Below are 27,680 nucleotides of genomic sequence, written 5' to 3' on the forward strand. Positions count from 1 at the left end.
CTCTCACCCCATCACTTCCCTCAGTGCTCATGGAGCATCCTGGCTGTCTGCTGTGGAATACAAACGTCTGGAGCCCATGGCTGTGACATCCACGTGCTTTCAGGGACAGCACAGACACCGGCCTGATGCAATTGATTATTTCTTTTGGGGAGGAGGAGGAGCTGCAATTAATCTCTGCTTGTCTTTAGTGCTTTTTGTTGTCTTTCTGGCTGTTAAACTGCTTGTGTGGAAGGGAAGATGTACACCTAATGGTGGAAGCCTTGTCTGGGGAGGAGGCACCAGGAAACCTTTGGCCTCTGGGGTGTTCCTGTTGTCCAATGTGCCTCTGGTGAGTGAAGAAGGAGATTGCTTGGTTTGCAGCTGGTTTGGGCCACAGGGTGGGCTTGAGCCCAATGATGTGCTGAAGTTTTGAGGCTGCTTGTCTCACTGTGAATCCCTGGCTCCTGCTCCATCACCTTGGATTAATTACAGTACAATGCAATATACATTTATATGGTGTCTGCACAAGTGTCTCAGGGCTTCTGCAATCTGAAAAATCTAATTAAGGTGCAGCCTCCAACATGAATGCTTATCACCGGGACACGTGCAGCCAGCCGGGGGCAGCTGCCTCCCCGCCTCAACCCCGAGCAGGTTCCACACTCTCCTGGCATTATTAATTACTCAAAGCTTGGTGTCCGAGACACGATCGATACCGCGGCTCTGCAGAGATAGGAGAGGCTGAGCGAGTGTGAGGGAGCTGGAGATAACCATCAGCCAGAAACGTGGTGGAGCCTGCTCCTGGCCTGGGAGGAGGAGGAGGAGGAGGAGGGGGAGGAGTCTCTTTGCTGAGACGAGCACGTGTTTCCCGTGACTTTGATGCTGGGATGTTACTCACTGATGGAGAAGAACGTGGTTGATGTTGAAGCTTGGCCTGGGGAAGGTGGTGCCTTGGGGGTCGCACTGGTGATGGGCACAGCAGCATTACTGGGCATTTTTATTTTGTCTCAGGAGTGGCAGCAGCTGTTGGGAACGCCCTGAAGGGAGGGAGGGAGCACCACAAGTGTGATGAGAACGTAAATAACCAGGGGAAAAGGGAGAGGAAATGTGAAGTGGCCCTTTAAATATGAGCCTCCAGAGCCCAGAGCCCAACTAGCTTTCCCTCAAGTATTCAAATGAGATTGCAGCATCAGATTGGTATGCATTAGGCTGGTCTCAATGAAAATTAACATGTAATTGCTTCAAATGAAGTAAGTGAGGAGGTAATCTGTTCTTAAATTGGATTCTCAGGATTTTGTGGTACCATAATGCAGCTGTGAAATGAAATATATTTTAAGGATGATGTCCTCAAGGGGAGAGGGAAAGATGGGGGGTGTCTTTACTGGGAAGGGTCCTTTCCCTCACTCCCTCTTTTGTTTCTGGTCTCATTAGTGCTATTTTATAAATGAGGAGAGGCCTTTGGTGCCATGGCATGGCTGGAGAAGGTCCCATTGCTTTTGCTCCATCATGTTTCCTTCCTAGACATTCTTCCTGTCCCTCCCTTCCACTTCCTCTGGTTCACCACTTGCCTGCTATGTCAATGCCTCTCCAGCCTCTTCTGTCAGGCACAAGTCCCCACCCCATCGTGATGAGTCACATGGGAGTCATGAGACGAGCACTTGAACTTTGTTTATGTAGCAAACCACCCTCTGGTTAGGCAGTGGAAGAAGATCTGGCTCTGTGGTGGGGTTTATGTGTCTGTGAGAAGCTGTGCAGGTTCTTGTTAAGGAGCTGTGTTCTCTGAGGAGGGATGTCAGAGCAAGAGACACAGTTTAGCTTTTTCTCTCAGCTGTTTGTGCTCTTCTGCCAAAGAAAAATCACCCTGTGACGCAGCACAGCACTGCAAGGCTTCAGGATTCATCTCCAAAGGCTTGGGATGCCCCACTCCTCCTACTCAGCCTTGAGTTGCTGGGACCACCTCTCTGTTTTAATTTTAAGGATTTGCTGCTTGTCCTTGTTCTGTCTCTCCCCATCTCTCCCCATCTGGCAGCAGAAGCACAACGAGCTCATGGTGAAGATACAATTAGGAGTGTGAGGGAGAGCTGGTGTAGGAAGGTGGTGTGGTAACCTGCAATTATTCCCAGGCTAGAATTATAGAGATGGCATGGTATATATAGATAGAGAATATATAGATAGAGAATAGATAGACAGAGAATAGATAGATGGATATATATAGATATGGTATGTATACATATGTACAATAGCAGCATATTTTTGCTACGTGAAGTCGTGGCTGCCCCATCCCTGGAAGTGTCCAAGGCCAGGCTGGATGGGTCTTGGAGCAACCTGCTCGAGTGGAAGGTGTCCCTGCCATGGCAGGGGATAGAACAGGATGATCTTTAAGGTTCTCTACAACCTAAACCATTCCATGATCCTATCTAGAGCCAGCTGGTCAGCAGAAGGCAGTGACAGTGCAAGCTCCCCAGTGCTGCAAGTGCCTTGAAAACCTGACTCCTCATCTTGTACCCTTCCCTGGGGAGGTTTCCCTGTGCTGTCCCCATCAGTGCCCTGCAGCCCACTGTTCACAGCACCTCTCCCTCCCTCTTGCCCCCTGCTCCTCCTCACAGAGCCCCCAGACTCGCAGCATCCTTCAGCAGCCTCCAATTCCCTCCTCCATCTCTCTCTGCAGTCCTGGCAGAAAGCATTCACCCCTCACCGTTCCTGTTTTGTGCCTCAACTTCTAAGGAAAAGCCACTTCAGTGATAATTTCCCACTTGTGATAAGTTAAGTGCATCGCTTCCTTTGGAATGCATTTTCAGTGCAGTTAAGCTCAGCAGTCCCTTGCCTGCATGCGCAGTTAAACGCGCTCCTTTGCAGCCCGTTGGGGTGGATGGCATCGCTTTATTCCAGGGCCATTAGTGTCACTTGGCAAAGCAGAACCGGGATTTATTCCGGGGCACAGCTCATAATTGGCCGAGTTCAGCGCCGGGGACCGGCACTGGCTGCTGGCACTCCAGCCTGCAGGAGGAGAGCAGGAGCTGCCGGGGGGGCTGAAGGATAGAAGGTGGGGTGACTTGAGTGGCTCAGCCCGGGACTAGTAGGTGGTAAAAAGCAATTTTTCTAGACAGAAGTGCAGAGCAAGGAGAGAGATCCCTGTTCTTTTGGAGGCAGAGAGAGAAAACAACTTCTCTGCAGCTCCTCAGATGAGGAGACCTTTTTTTGCTAGGGTTTACACTGCTCTGTAATGTTTGAGGGGAGAGGATGAGATCATCAGGGAGTTATTTTCTTCTTGTGGCATTTTCCACACCTCTTTTTGAAGCTGCCAGAGCCTGGTCCTGCACTGGGCTGATGGAGTGAGGATCCTTCTGTAAGCAACCCTGGAAGACTGCCAGGGGAGGGGTGGCTTTCAGTGAGAGCTGCTTGCCTGCTGGCATCCAGGAGCCTCCTGTTCATTACTTGGGCTTTGGGAATATGAAAAAGGAGAAAACCCTGAGGAATAACTGTCCCACAGCTCAGCACAGGATCCCTCCGATGGGTTCCCTGGTGGTACCCATGTCATTTGTGTCCCCACACAGCTGCCCACGGGCATTTTGGTGCTGGTGTCACCCCATGCCCGGTGCCATTAGCACTTCTGGAGGGCACCCAGGCAGATGGGCCAGGAACACACTCCAGTGGTGCCCCAGGGAGCCAGCCCCAGCCAGGGTTAGGGACACGCTTCCTGCCGTGCCCACTGCCCTCATTGATGCTTTGTGACACGCTCTGAGACGCTGAGATGGAAGATGCTATAGATGTGCAGAGCCCTGTTGTTAGCAGAGACAATAGGAGGATAAATAGAAAGGCTGGATGAGCCGAGCACGGGACTTGGAAAGGTGCTGGTGCACTGCTGCATTGCAGAGAGATAAAGACTTTTCCAGACGAGCCATCCCTGCCGGCTGCATCGCGATCTGCCCGCTCTGCACCAGCCCTGGGGCCGGCACAGGGCTCTCCCAGGACTGCAGGATGCACACAGAGGTGTTCACAGAATCCGTGCCTGCTGCCCACCCTGCCTGATGCTCAGTCAGCAGGAGCTCCAGCTCTTTTTGCAGCTCTTCTTCCCTTCCCAGTCCGGTTTCCTCCTGTTTCCTTGGCATGTGCCAATAACCGTGTCTAAGGCAGCACACTGGGAGTTGTTTGCAGCTCTGCAAATCCCGGGCAGTGAACCAAGGCGGATCTTTTTGAGCCCAGTATTATTATTAATGTAATTAGTGTGAATCATTTGCATGTATAAACTTTCAATTGAGGAGATCAGGTACTTTATAAACATGAGTTAACTCACACTCCCTGGCAAGGAGGTGCCAGATATCTTTAAAGCCTTGCAGAGGGCAGGAATGAAGGGCAGGAACTTGCATGAGCCAGTGGGAAATGCAGGACCTCACAGTCCAGGGCCCTGACTCCCTCTGCAACAGCCAACGTGGAGCTGTCTGGGCAGAAAAGAGAGGGGGAAGCACAAAGGGATTTTATTTTCCACTTCTAGTATTCCTTTTGACCAGCTCAGTGTTATTTTGAAGAGGCACTGGAGTAGCAGCTGATCCAAGGGTACCTCCTTACCCTGCAGCCTTTGGAGAAGCTCTGGCTGCTGCAGGGGGGACGGGAGGAAGGCACCAGCCCCAGCGGGACCCCCCTTTCCTGCCAGACCCCACTGCTGAGGTAATCATTGGGTCAGCCCCTGCCTGACAGGAACCAGGCTGCCCATGCAGGGAAGAGCACTGTGAGCCACTCTGTGCTGTGAAAACCTCCTCGGGCTGTGTCTTTGGTGGTGTCACATCAGTGGGAGCTCCAGGGATGCCCTCCAGCCAAACTCACAGTGAGGGTGAGAATGACTGGGCTGGTCCCGGGGAGCAGGTGAGGAATGCCAAGAACCTGATCACAGCCACTCGCCCTAGCAGGGCTGAGCCTCCAGCCCCCATTGGAGTCCCTGACTGAGAATTGGGGGCTTTCAGCAGTACCAAACCTACAGACATTTTAATCCAACAGTCCAACTTCCACTGTGAATGTCTCCTGCTCCTTGCCTGTGACCAGCACATCCAACCTTGCCATCTGAGCTCCATGGCCTGAGCTGGGTGTCCCTGCTCCAGCAGAATGGGATTATTGCTGGAGGAGCACACGCTGTTCCCCACGTGTGTGGGTACTCTCAGTCTGTGCTGTGTGGGGTTGGTGTGCAGGGCAGCACTGGCCAGAGCTGTGGATGTGAGCAGACGGTGCTGCAGGGAGGGTGTGTGAGCAAACACAGGCTGGGTGTGCACAGAAAGGGAGCAGATGCTGTAAATCCTGCTGGAGAAGGGCTGGACTGGGAGAAATTGCTGGTGCGTGACTTAGCCCTATGCAGCAGAGAGAGCAAAACCAGACTGGGTTGTTACAATGAGAGATTTGGCTCGATATTTATTAGTTAAAAAGCCTCCAGACCATGTCCTATGTGATATCCACACCTCAGGCTGTCCGTGGCATGGGCATGCCAGACTTACAGGGTTGTGGGCAGTACCTGTTCCAAGGAGCACGGCACAATCTGGCCCCAGCTTTCCCTTTGCTCAGGAATTGATGGCCAAAATTCTCTCCTAAACATCATAGCAAAGTCTGTGAGACTGTGCCTGGCTGGGATTGAGTTGTTCACAGCCCGGCCTTTAATTAATCCTAATAAATAACAATAAAATGTGATAATCACAGAAATAAATCTGAAGATGTGGAGCTCTGCCTCGGGCGGCGGGCTGGTTTAGTTGATCATTTATAGCTTGGCTGACAGTGCAGAGGCTGGAGGGTGGATGTCTGGGACTTGAGAAGCTGGGGACAAGGCAGGCCCAGAGCATCCTGTCTTCTTACCCAGCCTCAGTGGGAGGATTTGCACCCAGTTTTAAGATAAACCCCAAACTTATTCCAGCTTGGTTTAGTTCGTAGCAGACAAAACATTGCTGGTGTGGGATTGATTAAAAATCTGGAAGTGTGTGGGAATGACTGAGTTAGACTGGGAAGAAAATGAAAAGACATCTTGGGGATGCTTGGTGGTAGGTGTGGCACTTGGGGACATGGTTTAGGGGAGGGCTTGGCAGTGATGGGTTAATGCTTGGACTCAGTGGTCTTAAAGGTTTTTTCCAACCTAAAGAATTCGGGTCAATGCCATTGGGAAATTCCATCAAGTGGCCAGGATTTAGGAAGGTGGTTTCTCTAGGGTGGGCATGCCTTGAAAATTAGGGGGTGGTGGAAGGAGAATTGAGCCTGGGGAGGGTCAATTTGGTCACAGCCAAGGCTGGGCCTCCACATTTGATGGGGTGAGCCAGGCTTAGCCCTCTTCTGCCTCCCCATGATGGAGCTTGTACCTTGATAATTGCAATGAAAGCAGCAATCAGGTTGGTAATTTTGCTGAGCTCTTTTCAGTTCTAATTAACATTATTCATTTCTTGTGTGTCCTGCTGGGTTGAGACAATCTGTGCTCTCCAGCCCAGCCCTCTGGAACACCAGCAATCTGCATAAGAGGCAACAAAAAAGTGTTGTGTGCCAATTACTACACTTCAGTAATTAAAAACCTCCTTCCCCCCACTGCCTGCCCACCTCCTCTCATGTCATTTTTTTGTGTGCAAACTCAAGAAGGCAAAGAGAGAAATTCAGGAGGGCACATCACTGCTGGCGTGTGCCATCTGTGTCTGCTCTGGAGTCGCAGGGAGGTGCTGGGGGCTGGACGCAGCACGGGTGGGATCAGCGGTCAGGGAGCTCAGCCTCAGCACCCTGCTGCTTGTTTATTCCTGGTCCTTGTTTATGAGGCTGTTTTGTCCCCACTGATGGCTTTGTTGGCATTTTCAGCCCGGCTCATCTTTGTGCTTGCTGGCAGAATCCTTGTGCTGTTTCTTTCCCTCTTCCAATTTGTCTTTGAGTGCTGTCCCTGCAGCCAGGTGGGCTGTTGGCTGCACCTGTGGGGCCCTCTGGATGCATGAGCTCAACACTCAGGCTGTGGAAATGTTTGGGAATGCCAGTTTGGGGGAGAGTGGCCAGTCCCTAATGGCCCAGCTTGATAGAACAGGGTGGAAAACAAAGCCTGGGAGTTTTGGCTGTGGGAGATGTTGACACATCTGGAAAGGGCAGCTCCACCTCTATCCCTTTGCACCCACCACACATCATTGATCAGGGAGTACAGTGCAAGGGAGGAGCAGGTGGGTTGGGACAGGTGGAGAGGACAGAGATTCACAGCTCTCACCTTTGCTCAGTGTGTGTAACTGTCTAAATTGCCCCAATTTGTGGTCATTTTGAGGTGCCCTCGGAGGCCACAGGGAGCAGAGGGTCTGGTACAGCATGAGGAGCTGCATCTCCCTACAAACCATCCCTGCCTGCCCCAGAGTGATGTAGCAGTGGTGAGTTAGGCATGTTCCCCTCTCCCAGAGGAGAAACCCCGAGGCTTGGGACTCTGAGTTTATTGGGAAAGAAACAGCAGAGAGAGGCAGCAGTATCCAGAGCAGCAGCATCTCCACCTTGTGCTGGCACACAGCAGTTTTTCATCTTCATGGAGGAGAAATCCTTGCTATCTGAGCAGAAGTGGAACAAGGATTAAGGATCTTGAGAGAGAAAATTACCTCATCTGTGCTTAATTGTTTTTAGATCATCTTTTTGGAGGCAAGCACTGCTTTCCGGCACCCCAAGGACCTCTCCCTCCCCTCCTTCCCTGGCACATCATGGGGTGAGAGGGAAAGTGAGAGCTTCCAGCGAGGTGGAGGAGGCATCCCAGGGCTTTGCTCTTTGCCAGGAGCAGGATGGGAAGAGGGGAGGCTGTGGGCTCGGCGGTGGCTTTGCTCTCCACCTGTGCCTGGAGCTTGGCTTCCTGGCCAAAGCCAAAGGCTTTCTGCTCTGCTGCCCGTGTGTGGGAGAGGAGGCTTCCCATCCCTGCACCGGGCTGCTGGAGAGAGGAGCTGCTGGAGGAGGGAAGGAGGAGCAGATGGAGGGGCTGGAAGAGCATCGGGTCGCTGTGATGAGCTTTGGCCACGGGGACCCCGACCGGTGCTTGTGCTAGGAGGGGCAGGAGGGAATGGAGGGGCTGGAGGAGAAGGAGGGGCAGGAGGGACTGGAGGGACTGGAGGGACTGGAAGAGAAGGAGGGGCTGGAGGAGAAGGAGGGGCAGGAGGAGCAGGAGCGACTGGAGGAGCAGGAGAGGCAGGAGGAGCAAAGTGCTTGGAAGCAGCTCAGGAAAGAGCACAACTGCCAATCCCTAAATAGCCCAGTGCATCCAGAGGTCAAAGCACCTCTTTCCCAGGAGCCATGCTGTGCTTTATTATATATATATTTTTATATATATATATATGTAGGCTCAGGAGCTTTAAGAGGCAGGGAAGAATATAAAGTAACAGCTTGAAGCTTGAAGATCCCAGGGACAGGGAAGCGTGTCTGGATGATAAGGAGAGATTGTGCCCGGGTGCTGTGAAGGGCGAAAGCACTTATTTCACTGTTGCCTCATGCGTTACCTGAGCCCCGTTGCTTTTCAAAAGCACTTAAATGCCCACATGATAGAGGGAATGCTTGGATTGCACACTGTCTGGCTCCATTATTATCCAAGGATCTCCAAGCTGATGCATTTCATAAAAAAAACTGGCGTGGAGGAAGAGAGGGGAAATATATATTTTTAGTTCAGCCTGCTTACAGTTCCTCAAGGTAATGTCTGCAGAGGGGATTGGGTGAGAAATTCAAGTCATGTCTGGTTTCTCATCACCCAGCTCTGGACACCCCTGTGTTTGTGCAGAACCACCACCACAGGAGCCTGTTTCATGGTACCAGAGCCAAACACCAAATAACCACTTCATTTTATTCGTGCTCCATAGGTCTGAGCTACCAGCAGAGCTGAGATTTGGAGTTCAACAGACTAAACCCATCCTCTGGGAAGAAATCTCCAGTTTAGTTCAACTTGTGCAACTAAACTCTCAGGCCTTTTACTCAAGCTGTAATGCAGCTGAGAGCAAGAGCCAAGTTCTTGGTGTTCAGCCCAGAGTGAATCTATTGCTTTTTTTAATGTAGATCATAAAAATCTGCTCACATTTAATTTATTATTATCGTAATATCATTATGGAACAGTAGTAAAATGGTTTAATTTATTGGCTGTTTTTCACACCAGGGAGGGAGGATGGAGCATGAGTTGGGTACTGGCAAATCAGGGGTATCCTGTGCTGCAGACAACACATCTCTTCTGCCACCCCCAACCCCCAAAATTTGTGTGTTGAGGCTGGGTGGGTTATTTTGGCTTCTCCTGTAATCGCTGGGGCCAAAGAGGTTCTAAAAAGAGGCTGAATGAAATGAGAAAACTTGTCCCCAGGTGGGTACCTGTGTCTTCCCTGGCCTCAGTAATGGACACAGGAAGAGAAGTCTTCCATCACTGGGTCATTAAGGTTGGAAAAGCCCCTAAGATCAGTCCAAGCATTCCCCTGTACTGCCAGGTCATCCACTGACCCATGTCCTCTAGTGCCACATCTATGTGGCTTTTAGATCCCTCCAGTGGCTCCAGCACTGCCCTGGGCTTGACCACCCCTTAGGTGAAGAAATATTCCTTAATATTCAATATAAACCTTGCCTGGTGCAACTTGAGGCCATTTCCTCTTGGCCTATCGCTTGTTACCATGCAGAAAATGTAAATCCTCACCCAAAGGGGGCTACAAGGACCCCCAGTGAGGAGACAGCTCACCCAGAGAGGGGACACACTTCTTAGAGTGTCCAGGACAAGTTCATGTGCCACAGATACACCCATCCTTGCCATTAACCTCCCTGTCAGTGCAGTCTGGCACATGGAGCCCATTAAGTCCCTTACATTCCTTGAAGTCACCCCAAGTGAGACATCCCAGAAGCTGCCGGGCTCCCTCTCGGTGCCTCTGAAGTTAATTTTCATCCCAGCCACTGCACAAGTAATGAAGTCATTTGGGGAAGAATATAAACAGTGGATCTTAGGCTGAGTGGTTTTATGCAGGGACATTATCCTCTGGAGCCAGCATCCAGAAAAGCGTGGCTAAATCCCGATGGCTCCGTAATCCCAAATTTCTCAGAGAGAAGAAGGGGTTTAGCTGGCTGTGGAGGCTGCAGGTTTCTACTGTTTAGAGAACTTCTTGATGCTTATCTTGTGGCAATAGGAAGATGCAAACCTGGCTTGCGGACATGGGGATGTGGGTTACAGGGCTGGCAGAAAGCTTGGGAGGAGCAAAACTGATCCCAGCTAATGTTGACAGGAAAGTAATCTCCTTCAGGATCAAAATAATTTCTAGATTTGCACTGTGCTGTCTCCAGGGGGAACTCAGGTGCTTTTTGAGGCTGAATATAGAGGATTTCTACCTCCAAAACATCCCTGGATAAGTGAAATGCTCAGCTCGGGTGAGGTACACAAGTGAGGGAGGTGCAGTGGAGCAGGTGATGGGTATGGAAGGAGAAGTTGACAGAGGGGACAAATGGACAGATGTTCAAGGTTTCTCTTTAGAGGTGTGTGTCAGAGCTGGCTTTCTCCAAAGCTAAATTTTCCTTGCTCCTTTGTGAAGCGGCACAAGCTTTCCCAGCATCACTTTGCATCTCTTTGTGTAGCTGCAGGGATGTGAACATCTGCAGAGTGAATGACAGGTGATGGATTTGGGCAGGAAGTAGCAACCTGCACCCCCCCCAAAAAAAAGTGCAGACTCGGATGGAGGTTTGGGCTCAGCTCTGTTTGTCTGGGAGTTTGCAAAAGAATAAATTGGAATGGAGGAGTGAAAGGCTGGTACTGGGTGGCTCTGACTTCCCTGCATCTGAAAACTCTGTGAAGCTGTTGGTCAGATCTCTGGAGCTGCCAGTTTGGATGGATATTGGTGCCCTGATCACTGCAGGGAAAGCGCTGACCTTGTCCTCTTTGGACACTGAAAGCACTTGGTCTCTGAAAATGCTGCTGACAGCAAAGCTAAAAATAGTGCCAGGAGGACCAGGAGGGCTGGAAGGGAGGGAGGAGGGAGAGCGCCCAAGAGCAGCGCACTGATGGGTCACCTCTCTGCCTCTCCCCAGGTGCTCCGTGGACAACCGGGTGACCCGGGTGGCCTGGCTGAACCGCAGCAGCATCCTCTATGCCGGCAATGACAAGTGGTGCTTGGACCCTCGGGTGGTGCTCCTGGCCAACACCAAAACCCAGTACAGCATCCAGATCCAGGATGTGGACGTGTACGATGAGGGCCCCTACACCTGCTCCGTGCAGACAGACAATCACCCCAAGACTTCACGTGTCCATCTCATCGTGCAAGGTAAGAAGAAGGGAGGGCTTGGGACATTGATTTCTGTTCCTTTTGCCGTGGTGTCTTCTAATCCCATTGCTCCTATATTGACCATTTGACACAGCTTGGTGCAGAAGCAGAGGCTGATCCACAAGCTTGGATTCTCCCAGGCTGGGTAATGACTTTCACAGAATCAGAGAACTTGCTGAGGTGGAAGGGACCCCCAAGGATCATGGAGTCCAGCTCCTGGGCCTGCACAGCACTATCCCTGAGAGTCACACCGTGTCTCTGAGGGTATTCCCCAATGCTTCTTGAACTCTGTCAGGCTTGGTTTTATCCTGCTTTGCAGACATAATCCCAGGGCTCTGATACAGGCAGTTCTGCCTCCCAACACAGTCACTGGCAAACCCACAGTGCTGGTTGTTGTGGTTGTTTTTTGATGTTTTTTTGTTTTCCAAGCTGGAGGCAGTGCTTGAAGTAAAACTTGTGTTGGGGGAAAAGAGAGAGCTGACAGATTTGTGTGCTTTGTGGGAGTGTGTGTATGCCTAGCAACAATATGTGTTTGTGTATTGAAATTCCATACTTTTGGAGGAGGAAGAGGAGGCGAAAGACCAGCACAGGGTGCTGCAGCACTTTTTGTGGCGAAGTGAATGCCTACATGTGCTCTTCAGCAAGTATGTGAGCACACATGACTTGAGAGGGGACAGACAGGTGTGGCCACATGGGATGGTCAAGCAGATGGACATTCGTAGAAGACTGATCCTGTGCCCACGTGGCAGGGCAAGAGCTGGACAAGGGGGAGCCTCTTGGAGGGACACACGGAGCCTGATGAGCTCTTAGCCTGGGGGAAGATTAATGGAAAATTCCTAATCCCTTGCTAGCAACCATTTTTTTCATGCTGCTTCTTCTGTGATTTGGCTGGGAGCCCTCTTAACATGACACACCAGCTTGAGTATTGGAATCTCGTCTCGGGCTAATTTTCGAATGCTGATGGGTGTATTGATTTGGAAACAAGCTGGGTTAAAAAGGCATTGGTCTTGTACACAGAGTCGGGTTGAGCTAATCCACCGTCGATATTCCAGGCCTGAGCACTATTGACAGCCTAATGAATAGAAGTGGGGAAAAAACCCAGACTCAGGGCCTTTATTTTTCTTCTTCCCTCCCTTTTCATTTTCCTATTCCTCTTCAAGCAATCAAGCTGACTAACCAGAGCCGGACTTTCTCCATCTCCATTAAGCACAGAGGGAAAGAGGATGCATTGCCAGCCCTGGTTCTGGCTGTTTATCTTGCAATCTGTTATTACCTGCCTGAATTTCTTAAGCCAAAGTCGATCACCAGCAAGTTCTGAAGTTGCTATCAGATGCTGGGGAGCTGCAGGACAATTCCTATCTGTTCTCTTCTGATTCCCGTTTCCTGACCTAAATTTCCTGTATCACCAGACATCCAGGCCCATCGCTCCCGTGTCTTGCTGTATCATTAGGAAGAGATATTTGGGTACTGCAGGAAAAGGTCAGAGCTTAACTCCTTGCAGCAGTTAAGTATGGGATGATTCAGTGATGGGCTCAGTCCTGTAATGTGCTGAAGATCCTCAGAAATTCCAGCTCTGGAGAGCAAGCCCCCTAATTTGAAAAGCTGTTCTTTGGCTCACCCAGCCCTTTCTCAGAGCAGGACATGAAAGTGAATTATCATGTCCAATTAAAGGGAAACCTGCCTTAATGACCTCGATGAAAATTGGGCTGTGGTGCCAGGATTAACTCTCCTGCCTTGGAAAATGGACCCTATAAATATGTATTCTGGAATAATGCTGTCCAAAACAACATTCAGCTTGTGGGAAGTGGTGCTTACTCCCCCTCCTAGGAAAGGAGGGTTGCTCAGCACTGGATATCAGGGATGTGCCAAGTTCAGCACATGGCCCTGGGACATTTTGGCCCTTTCTGCACCTTGATAAGAAAGGAGAGGTGATTCGAGGAGAGGAAAAGGGGGTGTCTCCTTTTTAACAGGTTTAGCCAGGAAGAGGAATGTGTGCAGGTTGCTCTAAGCAGGTCCTGAGTTCCTGAGTTCCCCCCTGCTGCACCAGGAAAGGGCCTGGGGGCACGGCTCTGGAGGCAGGAGCACTCCAGCCTCTCAGGATGCAATTAAATCATGCCCTGGGGCAGGCTGTGCTCTCCAAAGGGGGCAAGGAGCTCTCCCCCTTCCAGCCAAGATTGCAGCAACCTGCTGCTCCCCCAGGCAGGCAGGATGGGTGCATATCAGCCAGACCCAGACACTCTGAGGCCACGCCTCATCCCCCCTCCTCCCCAGGTTTAGGGGATATCTCTGGGAAACAGCCATGGATGGAGGGCATCTGTGGAATGGGCCAAGGGCTGCTGGAGGGAAGCAGAGATGTGGGGGGGGAGAGAGCGAAAAACAGGGGAGAGGTAGGGCTGGGAGAAGGATATTCCTTCAGGGTACGAGGGTCAGGAATGATCCCCAAGGGGAAAATGAGGTAGAAACACCCAGAAATGAGGAAGCCCACACTGCAGCAAGGGCTGAGCTGCACATTTATTTCTAGGTTGGTTCCATTGGATGCCCAAGATCCCAAAATAGGTGGGGAAAAGGCACCTCAAGAGCTAATTTATCCCGTCCCCCTGCAACCAGGCAGAGACCTTGCTGCCAAGCACATGTGAAAGCTATTCTTGAAAATCTTTAACAAAGCAGGTTCTTCGGTCTCCCCAGACAATCTATTCTACTGCTTTGCTACCTTTTTAATTAGAAAATGTATAGCTAATATCTAACTTAAACCTTCTTTGTTGCAAATGAAGTGGAGTTTTTCTCAGCCTATTCCCAGTGGATGTGGGGAACAATTGATCAGTGTCCTCTGTAATAACCTTTTGCTTTTGGGGAGGTTGTTATCCTGGTGCCCCTTAGCTGCCTTTCTGAAACCATCCAAGCTCTGTTTTTCCCACTTTTCCTCATTGGCCAGGCTTTCAGAAACACTTGTCAGTCTTGAAATCCTGGTACAAAAGGGAAAAGGTGATTGCTGCTGATCCAGGAATAGCAGGTCGGTGCCTCTGTGCTAATGTGGGACAAATGAGCTCAGGAATGAGACAGCAGACCCTTGGCACTGAATGCACCAAAGTTCAGGCCTGCTATTTTGGGGACTGCTCTAAATGGGGTCAGGCTGGTGGTGCCAAGCTGATGTCAGCCAGCAACAGAGCTGCCAAAGGCACAAGGAGGTTCATAGCACCTGGATCTCTCCTGGGCAAATGCACCCAGATTACAGAGCTAAAATGAGCAGCTCAGGGAGCATCCCTGTCATCTGCAGGGTCTGGAAGGTGCTCCCACTCCTTCAGTACTCATTCCTTTTTAGGAGGAGTTGCCATAAGACCAGACAAAGCACCAAAAAGCAGCACTGCTTGTGCTTGCAGGAGTCTGCCTTGGACCTTGGGGAGACTGAGATGTTTTTGAGAGTAAATCCCAAAGAAACAAAATCCAAGGAAGCCCCACTTGCAATAGGCAAGCTGTGAACTTGGAGTGGGGCAGAAAGCCAGAGTGAGAAACAGGATTTAGGTCCCACTGACCTCAGAGGAGTGATGCTTTTCCTTCCTCTCCTCTCCTGCATCCCACTCTGGTTTCCTCAGCAAGTCCTACTTCTTGCAGCAGCATCTCAGGCACAGCCTCCCCTTTCTCCCTGCAGGACATTTCAGCTATTTAAGCCGTTCTCTGGGTTCCTGGGTTTAAAGGAGAGGGAGGTAGGAGGAGAAGGACGCTATCTGGAAAGCTGTTATTTGTATTGATAATAAGCCGTCTCCAATGCGTGCCTGCAAAACACTCCCACTGCCTTGTAAGATGCATTAAGGGAAGTTGGCCTTATCTCAGTGCGGGAAATGGACTTGGGGAAGGAGGCACGGAGCCTGCCAGAGTTTAATCTCACTTAGGCACATGAATTTGCATGATAGAAAATGGTGGAATTTGAGTGCTTAAAAAGAAATAAAGAAGAAGGAAAATAAAAAGGCAAAAGCAGGCAACTGGGGGGTTATTAGCACTTTCCCTGCTTCTTTATCACTTTCCCTGGCCCTATCTGGCTTTTGCTGTTGTCACTGGAGAAACTAATCACCCCTCCCCTTTTGTTTGGTGTAAATGAGTTTTCCCCACTCCTTCCAGAGCCCAGGTTAATCTTCAAATCCCTGCCTTTGTCTGGGAGTTAATTACCTGCTCGGCAGAGTCAGGGGGCTGTGGACACAGGTGCCAGGGGGTGGCGGGGGGCAGAGGTGGCAGTGCTGGTGGCACCTGTCCCCACGCAGGGAGCAGCACTGCTAAGGTCTGTGCCGGTGAGATAAAGCCACCAGTGGGGCTGCAGCGCCCGAGACGGCTTTGTTTCAACCACCAAACTCTGCCCAATTAATTTTCCTTTGATGCCACAAGCCCCTTTCACTCATGGGACTTCAAGGAGAACTTTTTGTTGCTGTTTTGCTGCCTGGGTGTCTGGGAAATGCCTTTTCTGGGAGGAAGGCTCAGTCCCTGTAGTCATCATCACCTTACCTGTGAGGCTGAGCCTGTGCCACCAATGCCTGCATTGCACATCCCCGGTTCTGGGAGCAAGGAGGGAAAAGGGATTTGCCCACCAGTGGCAGAGGATGTGCAGACCTTGGTCACGTTTGAAGCCATGGGCTGGAGTTTCACACCGGGCAAGATGCTCCCCCTGTTTCTGGCATGGATTTACTGGTGTGTCCACACATTTCCCCCCTTGGGAGCAACTATTCCCTCTAGAAGCAAAAGCAGGTTTAGATAATAACTCCTAAAAGGCATGGGGGAGCTGGGAGAGCCTCCCCAAAGCAGTGGAGGGGAGGAAACCAACGGCAGGAAATGGAAATCCTCCCTCTCTTCGCCTGTGCTCTCGGCTCCTTTGACTGATGTGCTCGTTCCCCGGCTCTCTTTTGTTGCTAATCACCGTCCCTCTGTCAAAGCATCCTTGCCTTTTGTGTCGGGGCTGTTGTGGAGGACTGAAGGTCTCCCACACGCTCTCACGCACTGGCCTAGTTTTTGGCTCTTTATCCTCGTTTTGCTCTGCCCTCGGGGAGCATCTCTGCAGGTCCCACATCCATTACTGCCCCTGGATCTCTCCATCTCCCTCACACCCTCGGATCCCAGCCCTTGCTTCTCTGGGATGTGCTTGTCCACGTTCCCCTGTGGAGTGGCCTCGTACCCGGCCAGGCTCCCTCCAGCCTCCCCAAAGTCACTTGACCTCTTTGCAAATCAGTTTAACATCTGTGAGGCAGAGATAATAATTGTCACCTACTTCACAGGGGGGTTGATGAGGATTAATTCATTAATGTCGACAGAGGTCTTTGAAGATGGAACGCGCTATCTGAGAGCTAAACGTTATTATTAATTAGCAATTATATCGTGGGGTGGGAGCAGGGAGGGAAAAGAGACTCCAGAGTCTGTACTGTGGAAGAGTTTGCACTGGGCTCACATTCTGCCCTTGATGCAGCTTCAGGCTGCCCCAGTTTAATGTCCCTGCTGCTGCTGGAGGGAGCCAGGCATGCTGCATCCCACTGGGGGTGTGTCCCACCATACTGCTCCTTCCTGGAGCTTGTGGATGAACCCGTTGGTGTAAAGAGAGGGAAGGATGGAAAAGTGAACAGCGCTTGAATGAGTTCACATTGTTAGAAGGAGGGCAGCTTGGTAATAGGGAGTTTGGGATGAACAGAAGTCATAGAATCCCAGAGTAGTTTGGGTAGGAAGGGACTTTAAGGACCCCCTAGTTCCATCCCCTGCCATGGGCAGGGACACCTTCCACAAGCCCAGGCTGCTCCAAGCCCTGTCCAGCCTGGCCTTGGACACTTCCAGGGATGGGGCAGCCACAGCTTCTTGGGCCAACCTTGGCCAGGACCCCACCACCCTCATTTTAAAAAAATCTTCCTTATATCTGCCCGAAATCAAACTTCTTCCATTTCAAACCATTCCCCTCCAGATTTGCCTGGCACCCCAGCGATGAAGTGGGGCCAGGCACTGCCAGAGTCATGGGAGGATGTAGCCTGTTCCCAAGGAGAAATAATTGGCAGAAGACTGGAGCAGAGGAGAAGGAAGATCCAGTGATTCACAGGACACACAGACCGGTTTAATTTCCTTCCTGTTTTTCTTTCTCACGTACACCCAGGCTGTGGCTAATTCCTGTTTGTGTCCCCAGTGAAGTGCTAATGCTGTCGTCCTGTTTGTCACTGGGTTCCCTCAGGCAGCACTGACAGAGTTCTTTGTGGTCCCCTCCAGATGTCCCATGCCTCAGTGCTGGGGGCATTCCCACCTCTGACATCCCCGTGGCTCCACTATTTCCATCCTCCCTGGCTCAGCTGTGTGCACTTCTATGGCAGCAAGGCGAGCTCAGCGGAACTCTCTCTGCTACTCCCTCAGAGCTGCGGAGGTCACCCTCGCATCACCCCTCTTCTAGAAAACAAGAGTCTGCTCCTCTTTGAGCCTTTCTGAGCACGTGAGCTCCCAGCAGCCCCGTTCACCCAACCTCTCCAAAGGCTTTCAGGAAGAGGTCACCCACCTCACCCAGAGCCATTCAAGAGTGACTCCGCTAATCCCTTCTGCGGAGCGGGTGAATCCGGGAGGCCAGCGGCACGCGGCGCCGGCAGCTCTCTGGGCAGGGAGGACTGGAGCTGTGTGTGTCTCTCCAGATGTGCAGCACGTCCCCTTTCTTCCCCATGGATTTACCAGCCAAAGGGGTGGCACAGCAGCACCCAGGATGTGGGTAGGGTACTCCCACTGCCGCGTGCGGTTTTCAGAGGAGCACTGTGATAAAGCCGGTGGGGGTTTAATGAGGTCACTGCAGTTTAATGTTACTGCAGTAATCTCTTTTGTTTTACTACATTAAAATATTTGTGGTGGAACGGTTGGACCACTGTAATGCGATATCGCTACCTTAATGTTATTGTTGCCATGGCAACACTAATGGCAGCTCAATAACATTATTGCAATTTAATCTTACGACAATAAAATTAAGGGTAGAACAGTGAGACCCCGGCTCTGTAATGTTACTACAGTAACAGCATTGTTATCGTAACCGCGGGAGCGGAGTCAGCCCGCTGTAGTGTAACGCTGGTACCGGCGCTTTGTTGTTACTACAGGAGCACGGAGCATCCACCGAAAATCACAGCGGGGGATGAATGGGAGCAGACGTCACCGGCGCGCCGGTGCTACTGCTACCCTGGGGCTGTCAACATGGGGAGGTCATGCTGTAATCCCATCACTTATTCATCTAATTCCTCAATTGTGGTGTTTTTATCGGGGTCTGTCCTCTTCTCCCTCCGTTGCTGGAGCTCTTTGGAGCGGGTCTGTTGTTTTAGCAGCAGTAACTCTGCAGGGAAGGATTTAAAGCACTGCCTCCATCCAGTTCCAGATCCTTCTGCCTGGCGTTTTATAGCATGTGGCTGTTATGGAGTGATAACGTTTTATATTTATATGTCATCTTTCAATGTGAAGGATCCTAGCACAAGCTACAAATTACTGCCGTGCTGCAGGGCCAGGCAGACAACCCGGCTCACACAGTGTGCCAGAGGAGGGGTTTCATCCAAGGGCACTGATTCCTGTGCAAGCGAGAGTCTCCTTTGCCTAGAGGATTTATCCAGAGTCCCCAGACTTTGTGAGGTGGGGCACAGATCTTTGTGCACCCCAAGCCATGTACCCCAAGAAGCACCTGCCATCGCGGGCATGGGTATGGGCAAAATTCCTCCTTTCCCGGCTGGCAGCATTGTATCAGGGCTGGAAAGGCAGTGGGGGGACAAGGCGCAGGTGACATCTCTGTGCCATGCAGGGGCTTGCTGCAGTTTTCTCCAGCCTCCAGGGGAGGGAGGCAGAGCTGCTGATCTGTCCCGAGCATCGCAGAGCTCCCCTTATCCTGCCCAGACCCAGCGCTCCTGGCTCCTGGGGATGCACACTTGCCATGCCCAGGGCCATGTGCTTTGGCTGAGGGATGTGCCCAGGGATTTATGCTTGTCATGCCCAGGGGCACACACTTTCTGTGCCTGGTGATTCATGATTGTTTTGCCCAGGTATGAGCTTTTGCTGTGCTCAGAGATGAGCACTTCTTGCTAAGAGATGCAGGTTTGTTGTGCCCAGGGATATCTGCTGGCTATACCCAGGGATGCACAGTTTTACTGCCCAGAGATGCACTCCTGCCATGCTCAGGGATGCAGGTTTGCTTTGCCCAGGGATGTGTGGTTTGTGCCCAGTGATGCAGGTTTGCCATTCCCAGGGATGTGTGGTTTGTGCCCAGGGATGCAGGTTTGTTTTGCCCAGGGATGTGTATTTTGTACCCAGGGGTGTGTGGTTTTTGCCCAGGGACTCAGGTTTGCCATTCCCAGGGATGTGTGGTTTGTGCCCAGGGACTCAGGTTTGCCATTCCCAGGGATGTGTGGTTTGTGCCCAGGGACTCAGGTTTGCCATTCCCAGGGATACACTCCTGCTGTGCCCAGGACATGTGCTTGCCATGCTCAGGGATGCACATTTGCTGTGCCACCCCACCTGCCAGCCATGCTTAGTGCCCCAATTGCCTACTTGCCCAGCTGCACTATCCACCTCCTCTCCTGCCCAGCAGGCAGGAATTTTCCCTCTGCTCTGAGCCCTTGTGCTCCCTCCCAGCTTCTCAGATCTCCATCCCCAGACAGCTCTTTGCCACCTGAACCTGGGGGTGTTACTGCCTGCCCATGTTCCTCCAGCCCAGCCCCAGTCTGGGCCTGCTCAGTGCAGCAGCTGCTCAGCTCCCCTCATGCCTCAGCATTTGATCTCTCTCCATGAGTGTTTGGATTCTGACCACCGCAGTAATTCCTTGTTTGTCCTTTAATAAAAGACCCGTGAGCTCCCCTTGACACCGGAGCTGGAATCGCTGGGTCCTGGGGCATCCTGTGTGCCAGCTCTTTGTGGCAATCTGGTTCCACATCCATCCTGCCAACCTCGCTCCTCTGGGGGTTACATGTTTGAAAACATGAGCAGCAGCTCATCTCCCATTCACTGTTTTTCTCCATCATTTGCTTTATTAAATATTGATTTTCTGTTGCATTATTAAACCTTAAGTCCTGAGCATAAATTCAGAGTTGATACTTTAATCTGGCTCTTCTTTTTGGCCTTTAGAACTGATTTTTCTGGCCAGTCTCTCTGGAGGCGAGTCCAGAAGCAAAAACCTGTTGCAGAGGCTTGGGGAGTCAGAGGAGGAAGCAAAGGGCTCTTCCCAAGGGATTTTTGTCTGTTTGGTGCAGTCTTTGCCATGAAGGTGGCATCCATGGAGATCCTGGCCTGCAATCCTGCACAGACCTTGAGTGAAAGGAGGTTGGGGAGGAATCAGCCAAGTTTTTTCAGGGAATTTTGTACATTACTGGCTTCCGGAAGGATATAGCCCTCTCTTTTTTTGGTAGCACAGAGAAATTGCAATCTGGAATGGGAATTTAGCCTGGAGCCACTGCGTGGGCAGGGTGGCAGTGAGGCATCCAGCCTTCCACGTGCCTGGCTCTGCTCCCTAGGGTTTGCTGCCTTGCTCTGCCAAAATTGCCCTGCTTGGGAGCAGGACTCTGCCGAGGACGGGAGCCACAGATGGCAATGCCTTGTCCTAAATGCATTCCCAGCTCCTGAGTGATGCTGCACAAGTCTGTGTTATTTTACCCTACAAATCCTCAGCAAAACCAGAAATGTCCTTGGCCAAAGCTGCAGGCAAAGCCAGATGAACGTGCGTGGTAGAAAGCCACCAACAAGCCAGGAGCAGTGCAAGTGGCCACCAGCACATCCTTGATAGCCACGGTGGGCAGCTCTGATCCCCAGTGAGATCCCTGCTCTCCTCCCATTCCCTATCAGAGAGCTGCAGGCTGCCAGCTGCTGCCAAACCCCATGCTGCCAGCAACCAGGTGTCTGAACATACTTCCAGAGCCAAGAGAGCTCCTCAGCCAAAAGGGAGGAGGGGAAAGCGGTGTGGCAGCACCGGCAGGTTCAGGAGGATGAAAAAAAAAATTAAGAAAATTAGAGAAGAAAAAAGACAGAGGGAGGTTTGCAAACGGCTTTTGGATCCCCCATCCAAACGGGGCATGGAACCTGTGCCTGGCAGCTGCTGTGCTAAGCAGTGATTTAAAAGCAGACTCCCAGCAGCAGGGAAAGAGGCAGAGGGGGAAGCAGATGTGAACACAATGCTGGAGATAAAGTAGAGGCCAAGGGAACAGCTGCCAAAAAGCTGCCCAGCCTTGCCACCTCCGAGGGCTTGAGAACCTCCAGCAAATGTCTCCAGGCTTGAGGACAGGCTGGGGGGAGGTCACTGGGACAATAAAGGGGGAAACTGGGTGGAAAATGTGGGGTTTTTCACACTCTTCTTGCTCAGGTTTTGAAGGAAAGGGGGAAAATGGGAAGAAGGTGCTGCATTCAAACATGGGGAGAGATGTGGTTTTGTTTTCTTTCTGTTCTGGTGATGCAATGGAGAAGAAAGAGATTTAAAAAGACAAGGAGAAGCAGAAGTGAAAACAAAAAGGTAAGGGTCTTTGTAAAAGATGTGGAAAATGTGGAAATGTGGTTGTTCAGATAAGATATTGAAATGTGGTCTTGAAATATTTCTGGTTTGGGTTTTCCATGCCTGCTGTGAGACAGCAGTGAAACCCCTTTGTCCTGTCCCTCAGAAAGGAGGTGAATTTGCTCCTTAGTCTATGACTGGGTCCCTGGAAGGGATCAGCATGGCCTCACTGTGTGCAGGGGACAGGGTGGGCAGGCCTTTTTTTAGGTAGATCCATACCCTCATACAGAAGGAATTGTGCCCTGTGAGGGTGCTGAGGCCTTGGCATGGGGTGCTCAGAGAAGTTGCCCCATCCTTGGCAGTGTCCAAGGCCAGGCTGGATGGGGCTTGGAGCCCCCTGGGATAGTGGAAGGTGTCCCTGACCATGGCAGGGAGTGGAAATGAGATGATCTTTAAGATTCCTTTCAACACAAACCATTCTGGGATTCTGTGATTTTTCATTTCTGGCTTACTGGTCCCAGTAGTAGAGATGCCCAAAAGATTTCAGCTCTCCTTTTTGGTAGCATCTTGTATAATTTCCTGGGTAGGATTTGGGATGAGGCAGGAGAGGCCACAGACCCCGTGCTGCTTTGCTGTCCTGTGTCAGATAAGATGAACAGGTCTCAATCCACCCTCCTCTCTGCCCCAGTCTCCTGTCCACTGGGCTCCCACAGCCAACAGACTCCCCAGTTTGTGCCCCAGGCTCTGCTTGCCTGGCCCAGCATTGACACAAGGCATCAACAGAGATGTCTCCTCCATGGTTTGCTGTCCTTGTAATCCCTCCTCCTCGCAGCCAGCCCAAGAGCTTCAGCCTTTGATCCTCTTCCTCTTTTGCAAACACTTCTCCCTGCTTGTGAAATTAAATCTCTCTCACAGTGATTTCCTTCCCTATCTTTTCTTTTTGGCCGAGTCTGTCTGAAATATTCTCTTTTTTTTTGCTCCTTCAGCAGCAGGGCTATATAATTGATGGCCTCGCCAAGCTTTCTGCGCTGAACATTAAACCCTTCCTGCCTTGGCTCCGACCGGAGTTCATTACTTTCTGAAAAGCTCTGTTGTCTGTTTGTGCTCAGATGATTGTTGTTGTGGAGGGGAGGATGTTGTCGGCACAGAGAGAGGAGGAGGGGTTGGATTTGGCCAGGGCTGCTTTGTAATCAAATCTCGCTCCCTTTAGCAAATTTTTGAGTGGAAAAGGCCTCTTTTAGTAAAATTGCAATATGGTACTTTCCTGAAGCAGAAGCACAAAACTCAGGGTCTGAATTAGTGCAGCAAAAGGCTGTCTGGCTCTTGGGCCAGTGGGAGAACACTGCTTTGCAATATACCCCTGCTCAGCACTGGGCAGGAAGGAGCAGGGGCTGCTCCCATCACTGCAGGCTGATTTCCTGGGATAGGCATTTCCCAGGAATCTTCTGTGGTCATTCCTTCCAAGCTTCTGCATCTCAGGAACAGCCCTGGGAAAGATGAGCCCCACACAGACCCTTCAGCACCGTGGTGTCCTCATCCTGGAGCTGGGGGTCACTGTGTGTGTGTGTGTGTGTGTGTTTTTACAGGATGCAGATCCTTTCTGCACATTTTGGCCTTTCCTGGCAAGACAAAGTGGTGCTTTCTGTGCTTTGCCCTATGCTGACAACGCTCCTGGCTCCCCGTCTGCCTCCATGGGCTTTCCGGGCTTTCCGCGCTTAAAACACAGCAAGGCTGAGGTGATTACAAGGATTGGAGATGCAGTGACACTTCCCTGCCAACAAGTAATTGATTTATTAAAGACATTACAATACATTCATGGTTGAGCGTGAGAGTTTCCTTTGAACTGGCTCAGAAATCCGCGGGGATTGGGCCTGTTTGCGAGGACCGCGGGCAGAATAAATCTGGGCTCCCCCATCGCCTCCCCCCCGCGCCGCCACAATTTCATTTCCCTTTGACTGGCGCGAGTAAATATCACAGCTCGACAACTCCAGTCCAGTGACTGGTGTGATCCAATTTAATAGCATTTAAAAATTCAAAGTGATTGTTAGCCAAATGGAAATGTAAGATTTCATACCCAGCCTGCCTTGGGGAGGAAAGGGAGAATTAGGGAGGGTGCGGGGGATGTAGACAAATGGACTAGATAAAAAATAATGGAAAGTAACTTAATTAAGAGGCTCGAGTCAAGTTAAAAACAGTAATGATTTTGAATCGGAGAACCACAGGTATTAAAAATGAAAGGGAAAGAGGAAAGAAAGGAAAGGAAAGTGTGGATAAAAAGCCTCCAAAATGATTAAATGGGAGGAAAAAGAGGCATAGGAAGAATGGGGTAAAAATAGTCCATCCATGTAAAGTAGGAGCACATGGGGAATAGATGGTGCTGGTGATGAGGCTGGGCATTAGGAAGACAAATAGGGAAATTAAGGATGCTCTGGCGGGGATAATTCCCTGTGGCTTTTCTGACATTCTCAGAGGCACGAGTGTGGCCGAGAAGAAGGCTCGAGGGCTTTGTTTAGGAGGAACAGGAAATGAAGGAGCAGTCCTAATGGGAAAGGAGAACAGCCCCCGTGTTCTCCAGGCACATCAATATCCTTCCCTTGTGGGACCATCGCTCCCTGCTTTGCCTCTGCTTTTAGCTCTCTCAAATGTTGCTTGGTTGGGTTGAAATTGGCGATCGGAATTTTAATTGCCCCTTTATGTACAGGGGTACACAGCTGTGTCTCGGTGGCCTGATGACTGATTCTTAACAGTGGAGCTCTCATTCCATGCAGCCCAATGGAAATACCTGACCTGGCAGCCACCCTCACTCTCCCTGTGCCTTTTTAACGTGGTTTTCCAAGCTCCACAGAGCCTGAGAGGCAGGTGCTGCAGAGCGTTGATCTGAGCAGGCGCTTCTGGCCCATTTGATCTCTGGGTCTCATTTCTCCATCCGTGAAGGGGGAATAATAACGCTCCCTTATCTCCCAGAGTTTGGACGATAGGGATAAACCACGTTTGAAGGTTTGGGAAGGACAGTGAGCATCATCCCACAGACTCTGGATCGTTGGTATCTGCACTCCTGCTTGTTCCTGGCCCCTTTGGCCAAGCTTTGAGTTGGTCCCGTGGGCTTGAGGAAGCTGTGAGTTGGCCTAGAAATGTTCTTGTGATAGGATGAGGGACCAGAAATATTCCATGGGAGGGTTGAAGAAGGCTGGGGGGATCTTGGAGCTGACGAAGGAGAGACTGAAAAAGCAGGGATGTAAAAAATGACTAAGAGGAATAAGGAATGGATCAGGGCATCTTTGGGAAGGTAGACCCGCGTCCGTTGGAATGAAGGATGAGTCACAAAAGATGTGTTCCCATGGGGATAGGAGGAGTGGCAGCACACGGAGGCATGGATCACCTCACCTGTGGTTCATTTTGAGCTGCTGGACCTTGCTGACCTCCCACTTCACAAGCTTTGCTCTCCCACTTCACAAGCTTTGTTCTCCCACTCTGTTCTCCCAGACAAACAGTCTGGGCATAAGTAGCAGCCTCCAGACCACCTAATCAGAAAATAACAGTGCTGTGATCCCTGCCTGATCCATTAATTTTTAACTGGAGTCGAAGGCAAAGATGGAAAGAAGCCTAAGCAGAAGTAAAAGCCTTGTCTGGAGCATGAGTGGCACCTGGAAGAGCTGGAACTCAGGAAGGATGGGAAGAAAGGGGCTCTCTGGGGACAGGGAGTGCTGGCAATGGAGGGATGTAAATAGATAAATGAGACAAAAAGGGCATGGATAGACTCAGAAGATCCAAATAAACTCAATCAAAACTTGGGACTTTCACATGATTCCACATTAACACCACAAGTCTCAGTGGTTTTTGAAGTAAAGGCACTGGGTCCAGCGAGGCATTTGGGGAAGCACAGCTCATCCTCCTGCAGGGGTGGGAGAGCCGTGTGCTCCGCCTGGGCACGGGCTGGCAGCTCCTCGAATTAGCTGAGTGTCAGGGTGGAAGTGTAATCACAAACACTCACTTTGTGCTCCAGCCCTGGGAGAGGGAGCATGAGAGCGAGAGCACAGAGATAAGAACAAATATGCAAGAGCATAGTGTGTTTTTAATGGAAGGGAGATTTATTTCTCTCTGTGTCTTTTTAAGCCTCTAGATAGATCATAAAAAAACCCAGCCCAACCCACACACAACCTGTCTGCCTGAAATAGCCGAAATGTAATTTAAAGAGCATCATTTTAACTAATACTTCACTTCAGAGACACCTGCCCTATATTCATTGGAGATGCAGGCTGCATTAGAGCATCTGATTTATCTTTGGAAAGGATGTTTGAGCTCCTTTGTTCCTGTCAGGTCCTTTTTGAGGAGTAAAGTGGCACAGGGCAGTTTGGCTAGCTCAGCCCTTGGCATGATGCCCACTCTGCATGGACAGAGGAGACAGGGAGAGGCCCCCTGCTCTCCAGCAGCAGAGTGGGGAGCAGGAGGGTGGGACACGGCCACTCTGGCTGGTTGTGGGGAGGGGAGCTGGGGCTTTGTGCAGGATTTAGTAGGACAGCATGTGTTGATGGATTGGATGAGCAATATCATGGATACTTGCTGTCTGTCAGAACAGGAGACTCCAGGTTGACTGGGAAGGGCTGTTTGCAGGTACATCCACTTGGGACACATCTTAAACTAGCTCTGTGCATCTATCCCCATGGAGAAATGCCCCCCTGTCCAGTTCCTGTGGCCATAGGTTCTGGGTATCTTATCATTTCCTATGTTGTTGTCTTTTTCACAAGCCTGCAAGGATGAGAAATTCTTGTCATTACATTGATGGAGAGATGAGACCAAACGAGACCAAGGGTTTTGCCAGGAGCACTCTGGCAGAGCCGACATCCATCCATCCTTCTCTGCACTTATTGACCCGCAGCAAGGATGCTTTTCTATGATTAAAAATAAAGGAAATTCCACAAATCATGCTTTTCTCCCAGGGTGGAGGAAAGGATCCCCTGCTGGCCTGCATCCCCCAGGTCCTAGGCTGGTCTTAATCAGCCCCGAGCTGGGGTCACCTCTAGAGGACGAGGGAGTGTAGGGATGAGTGTGAGGAAAGATGGGGAGAGGAGAGCTGCTGTGAAATCTCCCGCTCGCCCTTTCTGATCTGAAGTTCACTTGTAATATTTTCCCCGGCTCGGGTTGCTAATGCGTTTTGTTCTCCAGAGTGTGCGTGGCCCGACTTCCCGCGCAGCCTTTAATTAGTTTCTGGATGATGACATCTCCGCCGAGAATCATCTCGTCGTGTCCCTCCGATCTTGGGGGGAGATAAAGGAATCTAATAAAGACATTCAGCATTTCGAGGTGATGGGTTTGACAAGCTTTGTATTAACCACAAGTCGTGTTCAAACTTTCTGGGGTGCTGTCAGCATGCTCTGGCTCGTCCCCACACAGGGATTTTCCCAAGGGTCTGATGGAGATTTCACTGGTACCCAGTGGAATGAGAGGAGCTGGGGACCCTGCATCCCCTGAGCAGGGTGTGACAGAGTCACTGTCACTTTGATGGTCACCGTGGAGGCAGTTGTGAGAGAGGCTGTCGTGCCTTGAGCAGAGGTGTCAATAATGCTGGAAAAATGATGCAGGTGTCTTAAGGATTCGAGATCCTTCAATTTTCTGCCTTTCATGAGGCGTTGCTTGGCTTACAGGGGGAATCCCAGGTGGCTTGGGGTGCAAAAACTGGAAACTAGATCCGTGCAGCGTGTGTGGAGTTGAAAATGAGATCTGTCTAGACAGGGAGCTGAACTGCCAAACACTCCTTGTTTGGCTGCATTTCTTCATGGATAATAATGAAAAAACTTTGCTTTTATATCTTTCTTCTTGTTTTCTTTTCACTCAGCATCATTAGACTCATTTTAAAGGAGGCAACGAAGTCCAGAGCTGTGCCACATCTTCCCTCAGGCATTGTAACATGAACGCAGAACTCTCCCAAACCTGAGTGAGGGATTCTGCCTCCTCTAAAGCTGCTCATTAATAGCCATACAAAGAAACTCTGGTTTGATTCCTCACAGGTGTGGGGCTCGGTGTTAGGTGTTTTCTTCATTTTT

General features: G+C 50.8%; 1 protein-coding gene across 4 annotated transcripts in view; it reads left to right on the top strand.

Annotated features, from left to right (window-relative positions):
* LOC132338023 (protein CEPU-1) overlaps positions 1-27,680 on the top strand; it is a 366,776-nt gene that overhangs the window by 306,116 nt on the left and 32,980 nt on the right. For all 4 annotated transcript variants that reach the window (XM_059867150.1, XM_059867152.1, XM_059867151.1 and 1 more), the window contains one exon: positions 10,969-11,201. In XM_059867150.1, coding sequence (XP_059723133.1) covers positions 10,969-11,201 — 233 coding nt within the window. The remainder of the gene's footprint in view (positions 1-10,968; positions 11,202-27,680) is intronic.

This window comes from Haemorhous mexicanus, chromosome 24, assembly GCF_027477595.1.
Source record: "Haemorhous mexicanus isolate bHaeMex1 chromosome 24, bHaeMex1.pri, whole genome shotgun sequence".
In the NCBI taxonomy this organism is placed as follows: Eukaryota; Metazoa; Chordata; class Aves; order Passeriformes; family Fringillidae; genus Haemorhous; species Haemorhous mexicanus.